Below are 17238 nucleotides of genomic sequence, written 5' to 3' on the forward strand. Positions count from 1 at the left end.
CTCCCTGAGATATCCATCTAACCACGATCTTCCATTCTGCTGCTGCTCCACATACAATTAATCTGTGCTCCCTCTTTTCAGGCATTTTCTGATCACTGCAGAAGATCCTCTCCTCCTCTCCCTGGCTCTGCATTGGTGGAGCAACTGCCTATGCAAAAGCTCTCAAATCCCAATAGTGCTCTGCTCTTCTCCTGTTATCTCCACAAAGTCCAGAGATTGGTCAGATGTGTTCCCTCTCCCATTAAGCCAAGTTGACTGCTTTTTAATTCCCATTTCTTCAGCTGCATCATCTGCCCTTCCTTTGGGATCCCCCATTTTACCCCAGCAAATTTCAGGCTCATTTGCTTGTAGTTGCCACTGTTATCTTTACACCTTTTAGAAATTGCCACTCGGCAATCGCCGATAACAGGAATCGTGCCTACACAGAGCAACCCAGGTTTGTCTTGTGGAGACTGTGGCAGCACTCCTGCTCCCCTCGGCCCCACAGAACTAAAGAAAAAACTACCGTTTATATGGAAGCCATGTGGCCAGGTGGTGGCGACAGGGCCAGGAGTTCTGGGTTCAAGTCCCACGCTAGGGCTGGTTGCCCCGGAAAGAACGTCCACGATGCGGTTCAACGGGCTGATCAACAGCCTGGGAATCCTTCCACCGCCTCCCAAATATCCCCCAAAGGGGAAAGAAAGTGAGAGAAGGTATTGGGGGCACGATTAATAAAGCAGACAGCATCCTAGGCTTTATTGAAAGGGGAACAAAAGCAAGGAGGTTATGTAAAAAAAATATTAAAATACCCACATAGTTCTTGCGAACCTGGTGCGCCTCCATCCTGCCAATCGCCTCCATGTTATTTCCTGACCTCCTCTCTCTATTGAAAATGTAGTTGTGGTCATCTCCACGAGCACTGAAAATGGGTTAGGATTGTGTCATCCTGACTGCTGCCCTGGCCATCTGTCTGCTATGAAATGATCACTATAGCCTGACTCCATGGTTTAGAAATCCTCTAGCATAACAGTTGCAGTTTTCTCTTTTATTTATTCTTTCACAGGATGTGGGTGTCTCTGGCTAGGCCAGCATTTGTTGCCCATCACTAATTGCCCTCGAGAAGGTGGTGGTGAGCTGCCTTCTTGAACCGCTGCAGTCCATGTGATGTAGGTGCACCCACAGTGCTGTTGGAAGGGAGTTCCAGGATTTCAACCCAGCAATAGTGAAGGGATGGCGATATATTTCCAAGTATGGATGGTGTGGGGCTTGGAGGGGAACTTGCAGTTGGTGGTGTTCCCATCTATCTGCTGCCCTGGTCCTTCTAGGTTTAGAGGTCAGGGGTTTGGAAGGTGCTGTCAAAGAAGCCTTGTTGAGTTGCCAAAGTGCATCTTGTAGATGGGACACACTGCACCTCTGTGGAGGGAGTGAATGTTTAAGGCGGTGGATAGGGTACCAATCAAGCGGGCTGCTGCTTTGTCCTGAATGACATTGAGCTTCTTGAGTGTTGTTGGAGCTGCACTCATCAAGGCAAGTGGAGCATACTCCATCATACTCCTGACTTGAGCCTTGTAGATGATGGGCAGGCTTTGGGGAGTCAGAAGATGAGTCACTTGCCACAGAATTCCCAGCCTCTGACCTTCTCTTGTAGCCACAGTATTTATATGGATGGTCCAGTTCGGTTTCTGGCCAATGGTAATCCCCAGGATGTTGATAGTCTGTTAACTCTGTTCTATTTGTTGTACATCCCAGCTTTGAGTTTGTTTAAATTGCTTTGCTACATTGTCTGGAACATTCACACAAATAGGAATTGGACAACAGACAGAAACATCAGACTCATAAATGAAGTCAAGTTTTATTTACAACACTTCCCCACTTATGCATCAGGAAGTTCACGAAATTGTACAATTCCTCTGACGAATACAATCCTTCTAGCTCTCGAGTGTGACGTGTCCATACCTCAATGGAGTACAGACTCTGATACATCCCTTCTCATCAATTAGACAAGTTGCCAACGTTAGTAAAAAGTTACGTCTCACAGTGATGGTTACAACGCTTAACCCTTTCGTGCCCAGGATGCAGCTGCTGAAGGAAAGGGATGAACAAAATCTACTTTGGAAGCTTAGATTCTGGCAAAAAGACTTGCACTGTATGAAAGTCGCCCACTGTTTGGAAAGCTGGATGGTTCCTGGGAGAAGTCCAGGTTTCTAAGCAGTCCACTGTCACATTCAGTATGAGATCTGCCACTTTATCAATGATGGCTGAAGAGCACACAGTGCCAGGCCAGAGGAGGTGGTGACGATTTCAGACATCTAAATCTGCTGGCCAAGCACAGCCCGAAGTCTGCATTCCCTCCCACCCAACCTGACAATTATCATCAGACATTGTGGAGAAAACCAGAGCATAGAAATACAATTCTTTATTTAAAAAACACATTATTCTTACCCCCCCACTCAAACCGCACCCCCAACCCATCCCATTTTAAAAATAGTGAAAGACTCGTTTGAAAGCTGGAAGTTTATCTGGAATACAAACCTAAAATGACTCAAACTCGTAGCCTGTATGCAGAAAGCAGTTTATGATCCCATCACACAGCTCACTGCTTCTAGTCCAATCATTTAGCATGGGCTTTTAGTTTTCCCACATGAGTACTGGCTGCATACAGTGCAAGTCAAATAGAATGTTTCACCAAATCTGTTCTCAACCTCTAGCTATGGGAATGGTAATTTTAAACAAACAAATCTTAGTCATCGAGGTTTCTGCATCATTCAATGGGCTATTTTTTTTTTGTCCCCTCCCAACCCAACATTTCTGAACAAGACTATCCAGAAGATCGTGTTTGGTTGCTGATACCAAGAAAATGACGGAGAAAACTTACAATCTGAGCCCAGTGTGAAGAGTTTCCGAAAACGTGCCTCCTGAGGACATTACACTCCTCAAGGCAGAAAGGAGTCTGAATTGCGGCCATAACATGTCAAATGGAGCACAGCTCTTGACAGAAATGGAGAAGAAACAGATGGAAAATAAATCAGTTAAAATTAGCACCATCTACAAACTTTCGGTTTTTTGTACACATGCTGACTGCATGCATCCTCAGGTCAGTTAAAGGTAACTGACAGGACATCCATTCTGGTGGAAGAAAGTGGGTCGGCTCTGGATTCCTCTCCAGCCAGAGATCAAAGAAAACAAACTTCAAAAGGAAGCTCCTGAGGATGTTGAAGGAAAGATCAAATCCAGCCAAAAACAGCCCTTAAGACTTCTTAGCATCTGACATACCCCTCTTCTTTAAATCACTCAAATCGACGGGTGTGAAATCTGAAAAGCAAATAGACTGACTTAGAGCCTGGACTGTGTTTAACCAATAGTAACTGTGTGTGTGTACACGCGGTGCAGGGTGCATGAGCACGAGAGAGAGGTATTGTGCGCGGCGGGAGCGGGCGAGGTGGGGCGGCGGGAGCGGGCGAGGTGGGGCGGCGGGAGCGGGCGAGGTGGGGCGGCGGGAGCGGGCGAGGTGGGGCGGCGGGAGCGGGCGAGGTGGGGCGGCGGGAGCGGGCGAGGTGGGGCGGCGGGAGCGGGCGAGGTGGGGCGGCGGGAGCGGGCGAGGTGGGGCGGCGGGAGCGGGCGAGGTGGGGCGGCGGGAGCGGGCGAGGTGGGGCGGCGGGAGCGGGCGAGGTGGGGCGGCGGGAGCGGGCGAGGTGGGGCGGCGGGAGCGGGCGAGGTGGGGCGGCGGGAGCGGGCGAGGTGGGGCGGCGGGAGCGGGCGAGGTGGGGCGGCGGGAGCGGGCGAGGTGGGGCGGCGGGAGCGGGCGAGGTGGGGCGGCGGGAGCGGGCGAGGTGGGGCGGCGGGAGCGGGCGAGGTGGGGCGGCGGGAGCGGGCGAGGTGGGGCGGCGGGAGCGGGCGAGGTGGGGCGGCGGGAGCGGGCGAGGTGGGGCGGCGGGAGCGGGCGAGGTGGGGCGGCGGGAGCGGGCGAGGTGGGGCGGCGGGTGCAGGGTGCGTGTGGGTGGAGGCGGGAGCGGGCGAGGTGGGGCGGCGGGTGCAGGGTGCGTGTGGGTGGAGGCGGGACGCGTGGCAGGGTAGGGGACAGGACGGGACGAGTAACAGGGATGAGCGGAGTATGGGGCAGGGCAGGAGGCATGCGAGGGGCATTGGATAACTTATGTAGCCCGAGAAAGGGGAGCCAGAGGCACATGGATTGTGTTGCAACGAAAACTCAAAATATAGCTTTTCGGTCTTTATTTTAGATTTGTCAACAGTTGAATTTTCCTCATTATCTTTGCAGCCATGTAGGTTGCCCTTTACGACATACTCATTCAAAGCTGATCAAAGGAGGAATACAGATTATCTACTGATATACTCGGAAAACAAAAATCCACCATCCTATCTCTGATCTACATCTAGCAAAGGGGAAAAAATAAACTGGATCTGAATTAAATATCGTGGAGAGGCAGACAGGGGTCAAATGGTGATAAGATAGGAGTGCTAGTTTAAAAAGCTGCTTTGATGTGTTTTTTAATTAAAATGTTGGAAACCAGCAGTGAAAATCCAAGTGTTCACAAAATTTGAGTGCACAACTTGAGGCAGTGCAAGTACTGATGTCAAATTGTTAATTACTATTTGTAAATATAAAGATCTCATTGTGCAAAGAAAACAAGGAAATTGTTTTAGTGTGAGGACAGAGATTTTTCACAATATCAGTGTTAAAGTTTAACACCAACCTGTCTACACAGCAGTCAAATTACTTTGGAGTAAATTACCAATAGGTGCAACAACAAGAAATTGGACCTTAAGTGTCTTGAATAGCTCAGAAAACCTGAAGAAATTAGACTACATAATCTGTCATCCCTGCATGACACTTGTAGAAACCAGAGAAAAATGCTGGAATTATTTGGGTTGGTCAGTATCTGTAAAGTTACAAGAACAGGTTATATAACCTTTCAGGTGTATACGGCTCATCATAACCTGTCCTCACTCTCACAGAAGCTGATTGTGCTTCAGTATAATTCCAGCATGGTCTTTACTTCAGAGTTCCAGTATTCACAATTCTTCCCTTTTATTTTAGAAACCTGCTTAAGAGCCTCCAGGAATCCACAAGTAAAAACTGATTCCCAATCTGCATGTGGAGATACTGCTAGGTTTAACCAGCTTAAATGCATGGCTTATTAGCACAGAGGACTAAGAGTTTGCAGCTAGGACCATTCCACCCTTCAGGGAATTGGTCTGCTTGGTTGTCTGAAGTCAAAGGTGAAGAATCCCAGCCCCAACTATGTCTATCCCTTGGGTTCCAGGGAAGTTGGTCAACAATGCCATCGACTACTCTGCATTGTGGCCCAGGTATTTGATTACTAAGTCTGCCATAAAGCACTGACTCAATTCCAATATCACTCAGCATGTTATCTGGAACCATCTCCAATCCAGCTACCATAAGGACCACTGAATATTGAAGATGGTGATTACAGTCAATGACCTGGAGCCAAACATTTTTTTTTAAAAACTGTAGCAGGTACATTCATACAATTATCACACTATAGAGAAAACAGGCAGCTCAGCTTGAAACAAATGCTGGTCTTTTGCTGCAGTGTGCAAGTAGGTAACTTGCATCTTTCATAACATAATCTTTGTTGCACCATATTACCCGCCAATACTGAAATACCCTCTTCAAAACTTATTTATCCTCCAATGGAGAGGAATTTAAAAATTTCTAAGAGCTTTTGCAATTTAAAAACAAGTGGCTTTTGCAAAAGACTTTTAAATTATATTGGCAGATTTCCCCTCTGACCTCCCACACCAGCCTCAAACATCCATTACTCACTGTTCAGATTGGGATTTGGATTCTTCTCTACGTACTGGACAGGGCCTCGTTCGTTTCCTGACATCTGGCTCCTCAGCTCTCGCTCCACACACTGCCAAGCTGCAAACCAGAATCAGAGATCAGACTGGAGTAAGACAAGAGTCAGCCTTTGGTAAAACTCTGTCCACCCTCCCTTCTTCCTTCAACTTTATTTCCCCAAATTTTAAAAAGATGAACAAGAGCTTTTGTTCACAGCAAAAGTATTTCAGATTAATTTTACAAGCCCCAGAAAGTCTTGATCTTTTGCCTGTCTACAGTCACTGCCTAACTGTACACAACCCTGTAGATTTAAACATTTCTAATTACAAGAATAGTCATGTATTTTCCTAAACTGAGATCTAGCCACAGAATAGCTTTTACAACTGTTTTTGTCTCAAATCTGACTGAAAATGATTTGTGGCCTTACTTCACCCTGTGATTACAAGCTGAGGATGTCATTAAAAGAATGCCCTGGCTAAAGAATAGTCAAGTTCTATTATGAAAACCACTTAAGTGAGGCTTTCACTTTAAAGGGCCAGTCTGGTAGGATTCCTGCACCACCAACAATTCTGAGCCTACAATTTCAAACAGGGAGGTCATTCCTTTGGCAAAGTTCAACTTTCTGCACTAGGTAACCACTGAAACCCCAAGATGTGTATTGAGAAGCCACGACTGCCAGCTGCTTCACAGAGTTAAACAATTCCACTGTTGGGAAGCAGTGTTACCAGGGCAGGGCCCCAGCTCCATGCTTCAGGACTATTAATCACTAATCTTTGTTCAACTGAGGTATATAAACAAAACAGAGGAACAGAGTAGTACATCTGTCAACCTAAAATGTATTGGCTGTGCTTGCACAAGATGCTCCGAAGCACAAAGATGCTTTATCAGAAAGCATCAAAGCTTAAAAGTGATCAAAGCCCCAAGGGTCTTAGACAAGTACAGGCGACGTAACTTCATAGGGTTCTCTGTAAGATTATAAGGCTGTGATGGTGCACTACAAGCTCAGAAGTCATTCAAAGTCCAAGCAGACCCCTTGGAATGCAAAAGTTGATGAATAGAAGATAATTCAAAAAGGTGTCACAAAACACATCTGCTTGGAATTCCGGGTAAAAACAGATCTCTGAAGGTGAAACTTTTTTTTTTTGCAGTAATGCATCCAGAACATAACTTGACATGTTTCATGTTCATGATTTCATATGCACATCTTCAAATCTTTTGCATTAAATTTATAATAAAAGAGGACAAAAAGCAGATTAAAGCAAAAGGTCCCAGCTGTTAGTTTATTATTGTCAATTGTTGACGAAACCACAGGGTACTGTTAGCAGGATTTTAAAGCAGAGATTCAAGCAACATGGGATCTTGGCAATAAATTAATACCAATTCTCTAGTCAATCAGAACACAGATTATCTATTAAAAAGACAACTTTACATTTTACTCAAATGTCTGTAGTTTTAAATTCAGATATCCTGGAACAAAGGCAGCCACATCCTGTTGGGAAACAGTGTGCATGTCAGCTTAGACCTGGGCACAAGTAATTGCCTCCAGTTTGACAGCAGGGAACTAGTGTAGTTACCAGATTGCTGAGAACTAGCCCTAAAATATGTCAGAGCAAAATATATACCTAAGCAAAAATAAATGATTAGTGTTGACCTGTTTATTCATACCTATAATATTCAAATGAACAAGGCTCTCCACTTTATCTAGGGATTAGTGCACTAAAATGTTTAATTTTAGTAGATAATAAGGAAATCTGCTTTCCAGTACTTACAACCAGGCCACACACAAAGGCTGACGGAAGAGGAGTGCAGGCAACTGCTCATAAGCCTTTAACAATGGTACCAGTCATTCATTTACCTCTCTGGTGGGACAATCCTAGGCCCTTCCTGCTCTCCGTTTAATCTCCACACCACAGAAGTGGGAAGGAGCCCTGTACGTGCCAAACCTTGAAAAACTGCAGCTGCTCTTTGAAAGAATGGATTTATGATTTTGCTGCACCTAGCACAGCAGAAATCTTTTCAAACTGCAGTTTATCACCACCTCATGCCTGGTCAGTGATAACTATTTCTCACACAAGCCTCATCAGAAACCCAATAATCTTTTTTAAATAGAAAACCTAAGTGTTCGCATAAGTCAATAATCCAACTACTAGTTACTATGGTAAAGTTAAACCTGCTGCTCACAAACTTAAGGAATTCCAAAAAGCACGCTCCAAGAAAGGACCCAAATTGCGTCATGTATCTACACTGACATCAAGATGTTCCATTGCGTCAAACATGGAGAATGATCAGCACCCTCTTCAAGGATTAATAAATGACAAGTTTTGTAACGTCTTAAGGTTATTTGACAATTCTGATTAATGTACTTTGCTTTTGAAGTTTAAAGAAAGCCAGGAAATGGTAACAACAACTTGTATTTACATAGTGCCTTCAACGTAATAAAACGTCTGTCCCATAGTGTTATAAAACACAGCCACATAAGGAGATATTAGGGCAGATGGCCAAAAGCTTGGTTAAAGAGGCAGGTTTTAAGGAGTAATATTAAAAGAAGAAAGAAAGGTAGAGAGGCAGAGGGGTTTAGCAAAAGAATTTCAGAGCTCAAGCCCTCTGCAACTGAAGTCATAGCCACCAAAGGTGCAGCAGTTAAAATTGGGGATGTGCAAATGTCAAGTTTATGGAATGTGGGAGACCAACCAGAAGTGTTTTGGAATAGTCAAGTTTAGAGATAACAAAGGGATGGATGAGGCTTTCAGCTGAAGTTGGGGTAGAGTCGGACAACATCATGGAGGTGGAAGTAAGCGGTCTTAGTTATAAGGCAAACGTGCGGTTGGAAGTCCACCAAGGTTGTGAAAAGTCTGGTTTAGCCTCAGGCAGTTGCCAGGGAGAGGGATGGAGTGGTAGCTAGGGAACAGAGTTTGTAGTGGGGACTGAAGGCAAAGGCTTTGATCTTCCCAATATTCAATTGGGGGGAATTTCTGCTCATCCAGTACTGGACGTTGGACAAGCACAGTAGACGAGTTGAGAGAGGTGGTTGTAAGGTAGAGCTGGGTATCGGCAGCATGCGTGTGACAACAGAAGCTGTGATTTTACATTATGTTTCCAAGGAGCAGCCTATAGATAAAAATAAAATAAGCCGGGGTGGTTGGGGGGGGAGCATAGGAAAGCAAAATCCCAACTTCAGGCCGAGATATAGATCTACCATTCGTGGAAATATAACTGTATGACCATTCTGTGCCAGGAGCTGTAGCTCGGCAGCATTATTCACCTCTGAGTCACAAGGTTGTGAGTTCGAGACCCACTCCAGGAGTTGAGTGCAATAATCAAAGCTGACACTCCAGTGCCAGTACTGAGGGGGTGTTACAATGGTGGAGGTTCTGTCTTTCAGAAGAGATGTTAAAATGAGGCCCCTTCTACCTTCTCAGGTGGATATAGAAGATCCCATGGCACTATTTCAAAGAAGAGGGGAGTTATCCATGGTATACTGGCCAATGTTTATCCTCCAATCAACATCACAAAAAAAATTATCTTATTTGCATATCGCTATTTGTGGGGGCTTGCTGTGCACAATTTGGTTGCAACATTTCCTGCATTATACCAGTGACTAAACTTCAAAAATACTTTACTAGCTGTAAAGCGCTTTGGGATGTCCTGTGGTTGTGAAAGGTGCCATGTAAATGAAAGTTTGTCTGGGATTAAAATCAGGGATACTCAAGAGGCTAGAATTAGATGAGTGCAGGTATCTCGGAGGGTTTTAGGGCTAGAGGAGATTATAGAGATGGGGAGGAGCGAGACCATGGAGGAATTTGAAAACAGGGATGAGAATTTTATTTTTTCTTCACATCAATCTCAATGTACCTTCATGTATAAATCTGACATTTTCTTCATGTGCTGGAGTATAAATCTCTTGTGGTGCAGTGTTAGTTGGAGAACGTGGTCCGTTGTTTCGTTTGCCATTATAAACAATCCTTGGTGCAGGTGAGCTAGAAGAGAGGAAATAAGATCACATTTTAGTCAAAATTAAAAAGTTAAATTCTCTAGGTGTTTGGGAAGGATGGAACTGCATACTCTAGTAATACTAAATACCCATGTCTTAACTCACACCAAGCCCTGCTCCCTTATCACCCACTGTGCGCGTCAACCAACATTGGTTCCTGGTCAAGCAACATCTTTATTTTGAAATTCTCATCCCTGTTTTCAGATTCCTCCGTGGCCTCACCTCTCCCCATCTCTATAATCTCCTCTAGCCCTAAAACCCTCCAGGATATCTGCACTCATCTAATTCTAGCCTCTTAAGCATCCATGATTTTAATCGCTCCATTATTAGTGGCTATGCCATCAGTTGCCTAGGCCCCAAGCTCTGGAATACCAACCCTACACCCCTACATCTCTGTACCTCGTGCTGGTCCTTTACTCCTTAAAACCTACTTCTTTGACCAAGCTTGACCTGACCTGAATCTCTAAGTGGCTCGGTGTCAAATTTTGTTTGGTAACACTCCTGTGAAGCATTTTATTATGTGAAAGGTGCTATGTAAACACAAGTGGTTGTTGCAATCCAAATTCATCCCCTTTAGATTATGGGTCTGTTTATTTTTTAACTAAGACATTTGTTAGGTTCCCCATACAGCATATTTGCATTTGGCTGCCATCTTTTGCGTGTTGCAAAGTTCCTGTGCTGAGATCACAAGAAATGAAAATACATGACAGATTGCAAACCAATTGAAATCTTCTTTAATACAAAATGGCCACCTTTAGAACAAAGTCACATTTCTTTTCAAGAGACACTGTTGTTCTGTACACACACAGGAGCGACATGGTATTGCAAGGAGGGAGTGCTGTCTGCCTACATGCAGTAAGGTTCTCTCGCCCAAAAGGAAGAGAAACACCAGTCAGGCTGAAAATGCACTCTCTGCTGGACCAGTTAAACACACTGGGTGTTTATTAGAGTAAGTTTATGAGAAAACCAGCATTGAAATTATACATCATCTATACAAAGTTTCCAGATAAAAATACAATTCAAACATTGGAGGTCAAAACCTTTCCTTGGTTTGCAATTCCAAAATGGGGGCACATTGGCATAATCCTTACTATTCTTATACATTTGGACATTCCAAATAAAATGAGATAGGGGAACATGGTGCTGTAATTTGTAATAAAGTAACCTGTAATACTCAGCTTATCATTTCTCAAAATGTTAAAATGGTGCATTCTTTCATCCAGATTTGTCAGCTTAAAGTTAATGGAGATAGCGAATAGGCAGCAAAGTCCCATTTCCAAAAAAAGTGCTCCTTCCTTACCAGAAATTCACATCAGATATTACTAACTGCTTCAAGCATTCGCCTTTCAACCACAATTAAAACAGGCAGCCCCAGTAACCTGTTCCCCATCACCATAGCAACATACTACCACAGTGCACAAAGCAGGGTTCCATGGAAAGAAATTTATTCACACACAGTAATATCCAATTTTCTCTGTTCAACTTGTTGTATGTCATTTACCCTAAAGCCTCTGGTTAGATACCAGATACATGACATGGAAAAAGCCTATTAATTGATTCAAGCAAACACATCACTTGCCTACTACAAAAACCACAACTAGGTGAAGTGCACCATTGCAGAGTTGCATTAATCTGCTTACCATCTTACTTAGATTTATGAGCTCAGAGCACTTGGTAAGTAGCTGTAAATGTATGCAATTAATAGCTCAATTATACGAAAGACACAAACTACTAGCTTGGCACTTGCTCTAGCCTTCAAATTGAAAGATTGAGACTTGAATTCAAATAACTACAGATCAAAATTTCACTTTCCGACATGAAATGCAAGCTCAGAGGTCAGCTCGTTGAGGACATGAACATGCCCTTACTTATCTACCTTTGCTATCATTATTAGGAAGTGGTTAATTGACAATGATCAGGGAGAGGCACATATTAAGTCCCCAGAACAGGGGTTTATTTTACTTTCTGCTTATCCCATCCATACACTTGCAGCTGAGCAGTAAGCAGCTGGTTTGCCGAGCAACGTACAAGCTGTGCCAGTCGTTCGTTAGAGTTGCACTTCCCCACACAGCAACTTGTCAGTCATCTACCCAAAAAATGCAGCACTTGCCACAGGGCATATGGGGCCTGTGTGAACAGGGCAAGCAATTGTGTATTTCTTTAATCATTCACATTAAAGGATAATTAATGAGCACCACAGTGACTTAACCAGGAAGTGTCAGTTAAAATAGTGAATTCAATAAATCAGGTATAGACTGCAAAATAGAGGAAAAAAATTAGATAGAGAGAGAAGGGGGGGGGGGGGTTGCAAGAAACAGAAAAAAAGTGTTTTTTTATTTAAACATTTTTCTTTTTAAATTTCCTACAGTAATTAGAAGCTGAAGAAATGAGAATTCACACTCATAAAAGTTAATTCTCAGTGCCAGAGAGGCTGGTTAGCAGTAATTAAGATTTGCCACACTGTTCAATGTTTAGGCTGGAATGCACATGCCCTAACTTTTTGTGGGGAGTTTAGGCTACACCTGAGAAGTACAGGAACTTCACACTGTTCAATGCCTTTTAATGATGAGCCAGACAGCGAGATGCCATTCACCCCTCAGCTTCTGCAGGAGCAGCGCCTCTCACACTAACTTCAGGATTTCAGTGTTTAATTGGACCTGTGGAGTCACTAGGAGTCGCTGCCTGATTTACACACAAATAACAGCAAACACTGTTACCTTCACCGTTAGTTTATCTTAAACAGCAACATCTGGTCCAGTATGCCTGTCTTCATCTTGAAGCTTTGCAGGCTCATTATTTTTGAATAGCAAAAATACTTCAATTTAACAGTTGTCAAAACAAAGACTTGTCAATAAACTCAATGAATTCAAATTTTGAGAAGTCCTTCCTACCTTTTGTTTTATTGGAATTTTATTAATATATCTAGCATGCACTTATCCCAGAAACAAAACTGGAAGGTAAAATCAATGTAGAATCATACAGCACAGAAAGAGGCCAATCAGCCCATCATGCCTGTGCCAGCTCTTTGACAGAGCTCTCCATTTCATCCCATATTACTGCTCCTTCCTGAAAATATTCTCTCCTCCAAGTATTATCTAATTTACTTTTACAAGTTATTACGGAATCTGCTTCCACCACCCTTTCAGGCAGTGCACTCTAGATCATAACTTGCTGGATGAGAAAAAATTCTCACCTTCCCTTTAACTCTTCTGACAATTACTTTAAATCTGTGTTCTCTGGTTACAGACCCTCTGGCCACAGAAACTGAAACAATTTCTCCCTATCTACTCTAACAAAACCCTTCATAATTTTGAACATCTCTACCATACCTCCCCTTAGCCTTCTCTGAACTAAGGAGAAGATTCCCAGCTTGTCCAGTCTCTCCATGTAACTGAAGTCCCTCATCCTTGATAATATTTCAAGTAAATCTCTGCTGCCCCTTCTCCAAGGTCTTGGCATTCTTCCTAGCGTGTGGTGTCCAGAATTGAAAACAATCATCTAGCTGAGGTCTAACCCATCCTTTACCACAACTTCCTTGTGAAGAAGGGTTAGGGAACACATTATACAGAAAGGATACAAAATTCTGAAATATGTGAGGAAGGAACAAGATAGGGAGAATAAAAATTAAGCAGTTTCTTGGTGCTCCTCTAACAAGAAACTTCTTCACCCAAAGATTGGCGAAAATGTGGAACCTGCTACCACAGAGTGATTGAAGTGATTAGCATAGATGCCTTTAAGGGGAAGCTAGATAAGCTTATGGGGGAGAAGGGAAAAGAGGGTTACAAAGGTAGATTTAGGTGACAAAAGATGGGAGAAGGCTTGAGTAGAACATAAACACCAGCATGGACTAGTTGGGCCAAATGGCCTATTTCTGCGCAGTATATCCTATGTATGTAGAGGGGATCTGAGTTGAATATAGCCTAAAATGTAATTACAAAGGATTTGTGAAATACTTCAGAATAAAAAGGGTGCAAACAATTTACCAGTGGCATTGGACAGGTGGAGGAGGACGACAAGGAAGTAGAATTGCTAAATCATTTTGTCTTGTTAACCACTGAAAAGACATTCTAATGCCTAAATTCAGAATGCCAGGAACAGTACAGTCCAAAATGAGCCCCTGAACTGATTATACCAGCTATACCATATGCTTGTCAGTTTCAATCTTTTATTAAACACAAACATATGTGTTTGTAACCCTTTTCCTGTAAAACTAGAGCTTTAATCAGATTACTTAACTTTTCTCCTACAGCATATGGTAAGTCAATACACTTCTTGTGTAACTTAACGCACCCTCAAATTGCACCCCACCATGCTAGCCACCAGTGCCAGTGTAACATTGCTCAAAATGGTCTCAAAACAACAAATAGATTTTGAATTGCTGGGTACTGTCACAGCTAAAGTGGATAAAGTATGAACATTTCACATACTCATTATGCTTCAGTGAAATCCAAGTGGCAAAACCATCCATTTTGAGATCAATTTTCTCTGCACAATTGGCTTCCATGGAGTGTTGCTGACACAACGTTAGCTACTTCCTTGCTGAATGGGAGACCACTAGAGGGGAAAAACCTGACAGAACAAAGCTCAACAGTGACCAAGAGCACTGCTGATAGATGAGGTTGGGGAACTAATACACGATACTACAGCATTGAGGGGCACATTCCCATGTACCTGATTTATAGGAAGAACCCCCATCCCCCAAAACTGTACCGCCATTGGCTAATCTGCAGCCTAACCCAATTTTCCCATAACCCTTAAAACTAATATTCACGCAACACAAGTGCAAGGAAATTACCATCTCCAATTAAAGAGTCCCTCTGACATTCAATGGCATTAGCATTGCTGAATCCTCCACCAGAAACTTAACTGGACTAGTCATGTAAATTCTGTGGCTGCAAAAGGTCAGAAGATGGGAATTCTGCAGCAAGTAACTCACCTCCTGACTCTCAAAGCTAGCATCTACAAGGCACAAATCAGGAGTATGAAGGAATACTCCTCCCTTGCTCAGACGAGTGCAGCTCCAACAATACTCAAGAAGCTCAACACCATCCAGGACAAAGCAGCCTGCTTAACTGGCACCCCATCCACGACCTTAAACATTCACTCCCTCCACCACCAACATACAGAGGCAGCAGTGTTGTACCATCTACAAGATGCAGTGCACCAACTCACCAAGGCTACTTTGACAGCACCTTCCAAACCTACAAACTCTACTACCTAGCAGAACAAGGGCAGCAGGCGCATGGGAACATTACCAGCTGCAAGTTTAAGTCACAATGCCGTGATTTCAATGCAGCAGTGCATTTGGCCCAGCATGCCACTGAATCAGAACTATCCAGATAAATTGCAGTTCCCTTCTCTTTCCCCATGTGCTTTGAGTTTTTTCTTCATGTGTCTGATCCCTCTTAAATGTTCTCACTGGCTTCAACTGCCACAAGTGGTAATGCATATTGTACTCTAATCACCATATGCATAAAAACAATTCGTCCAGCCTTCCCTTTAAATTGGAGACAGATGGAAAAAAATCACCACTGGATCATGGACTCAAATCTTGGCAGCAAACGACAACCATAGAAACAAGTTACCAGCCCAGTCACAGGTGGTGCATGCTTACAAAACTAGGACTTAAGAAAGAATTCATGCAAAAAGGATAGTCATGAACAGTGGTCTGCATTACTGTACTTCAAGAGGTGAATGGGATAATTTTTAATAGCAAAACATTGAATTTTGAACAAATGCTGCTGACATGGCTCTTGCAAAAGTTGTAAATGAGAAAGCAGCTATCAGACATCATTGTGAAAGACCACCTTCCAAACAGCGTTTTAAATTAAATTAATGTAGATTATCACAATTCACAAGCAACTCAGTCTCAAAAGCATCCCACTCATTCACTGAGGGCATTTGCACTCATTGCCCAACTCAATAGGCGAGCACGAGAAACAACTTGCATTGATACAGCGCCTTAATGTGGCAAACAAAAAACATCCCAAGGTACTTCACAAAGCAGAAAGGGATGTTTCAGGGGTGGGGGGGAGAAACCCAGTGGCTGCTCCCACTGAAACTATTGAAGAGAAAGAAAAGAAAGACACATTTACACAGCACCAAATAGGTTCAGGACAGGTCAGAGCCGCTATTCGGCCAACCTCCAGCCCTGGTGCTTCAGGACAAACCCCTCATGCACTTGTGGAGAGGCACAAACAATGCTGCACATTACCCAGGAGGGACCCCCTCTGCAGAGAGAGTGGCAATTAATCACCTTAAATAGGGCAAATGAGGAGGTTAACGCTGGGTTTGGGAAACTGCATTTGCTAAATAATAATAACAACACCACCTTTCCAGCCCCATGGGGAACATGAAGCTGCAAAGGGGAATGGGGGGGGGGGGGGGTAAAGAGGGCGGGCGATTCCAGGCCGGAATTGCCGGTTTCGAGCGGGATGGAGCCGCTGTTTTCGCCGAGATAATTAATTGTTTTTCTCCCGACTCAAAATCCGGCCCGAACCCGAACCCGAGCCCGAGCCGGGGGGAGAGGGGGGGGGGGGGGCGGTGTTTACCGGGGGGTTACCGGGCCCGCAGAGCTGAGGCCGGGCTCCCGCTGAGGCCGCTGACTTCCCGCCGGTGCTTTTACTCCCGGTTCCCGCTGGTTTATCCCCCCCCAGGTCCCGGACTCTCTCACCTGCTCATCTCTCCGTCTCCCTCCCGGGTACAGGCCCGCCCCCGGGGTGACGTCATCGCGGGACCGCCTCGCGCACCGGCAACAACTTCCGGTTAAACCGTCAGAGCGCGAGTGGGGGAGGGAGATATAGGGGGAGGGGAAAGTGGGGGAGGGGGAGGGGGAGGGGGAAGGGGGGGATAAGGGGGGGAAAGTTGGAGGGGGGGAAAGTTGGAGGGGGGGAAAGTTGAGGGGGGAAAGTGGGGGGGGGATGAGGGGGGAAAGTGGGGGGGGGATGAGGGGGGAAAGTGGGGGGGGGATGAGGGGGGAAAGTGGGGGGGGGATGAGGGGGGAAAGTGGGGGGGGGATGAGGGGGGAAAGTGGGGGGGGGATGAGGGGGGAAAGTGGGGGGGGGATGAGGGGGGAAAGTGGGGGGGGGATGAGGGGGGAAAGTGGGGGGGGGATGAGGGGGGAAAGTGGGGGGGGTGAGGGGGGAAAGTGGGGGGGGGGGTGAGGGGGGAAAGTGGGGGGGGTGAGGGGGGAAAGTGGGGGGGGATGAGGGGGGAAAGTGGGGGGGGGATGAGGGGGGAAAGTGGGGGGGGATGAGGGGGGAAAGTGGGGGGGGGATGAGGGGGGAAAGTGGGGGGGGGTGAGGGGGGAAAGTGGGGGGGGGGTGAGGGGGGAAAGTGGGGGGGGGGTGTGGGGGGAAAGTGGGGGGGATGAGGGGGAAGTGGGGGGGGTGAGGGGGGAAAGTGGGGTGGGGATGAGGGGGGAAAGTGGGGGGGGGATGAGGGG

The 17238-nt window shown here is 45.2% G+C and overlaps 1 protein-coding gene across 1 annotated transcript; it reads right to left on the reverse strand.

The window, feature by feature from the left end:
* Positions 1 to 1811: 1811 nt before the first annotated feature.
* On the reverse strand, positions 1812 to 16600 carry mcrip1 (MAPK regulated corepressor interacting protein 1). Its single transcript, XM_078571225.1, has 4 exons — positions 16468 to 16600; positions 9656 to 9780; positions 5786 to 5884; positions 1812 to 3291 (listed from the first exon to the last, which is right to left on the reverse strand). The coding sequence occupies exons 1-4, from the start codon at positions 16521 to 16523 to the stop codon at positions 3227 to 3229; spliced, it is 345 nt and encodes a 114-aa protein (XP_078427351.1). The 5' UTR covers positions 16524 to 16600; the 3' UTR covers positions 1812 to 3226.
* Between the last annotated feature and the right edge of the window lie 638 nt (positions 16601 to 17238).

The sequence above is a fragment of the Cetorhinus maximus genome, chromosome 24 (genome assembly GCF_964194155.1).
Source record: "Cetorhinus maximus chromosome 24, sCetMax3.hap1.1, whole genome shotgun sequence".
In the NCBI taxonomy this organism is placed as follows: Eukaryota; Metazoa; Chordata; class Chondrichthyes; order Lamniformes; family Cetorhinidae; genus Cetorhinus; species Cetorhinus maximus.

Coding starts and splice junctions, on each gene's coding strand:
- mcrip1 (XM_078571225.1), bottom strand. CDS start 16,523: ATGACGTCACCCCGGGGGCGGGCCTGTACCCGGGAGGGAGACGGAGAG. Junction 9,781..16,467: donor GGAGACGGAGAGATGAGCAG/GTGAGAGAGTCC, acceptor CCTCTCTTCTAG/CTCACCTGCACCAAGGATTG. Junction 5,885..9,655: donor TGTCAGATTTATACATGAAG/GTACATTGAGAT, acceptor TCTGGTTTGCAG/CTTGGCAGTGTGTGGAGCGA.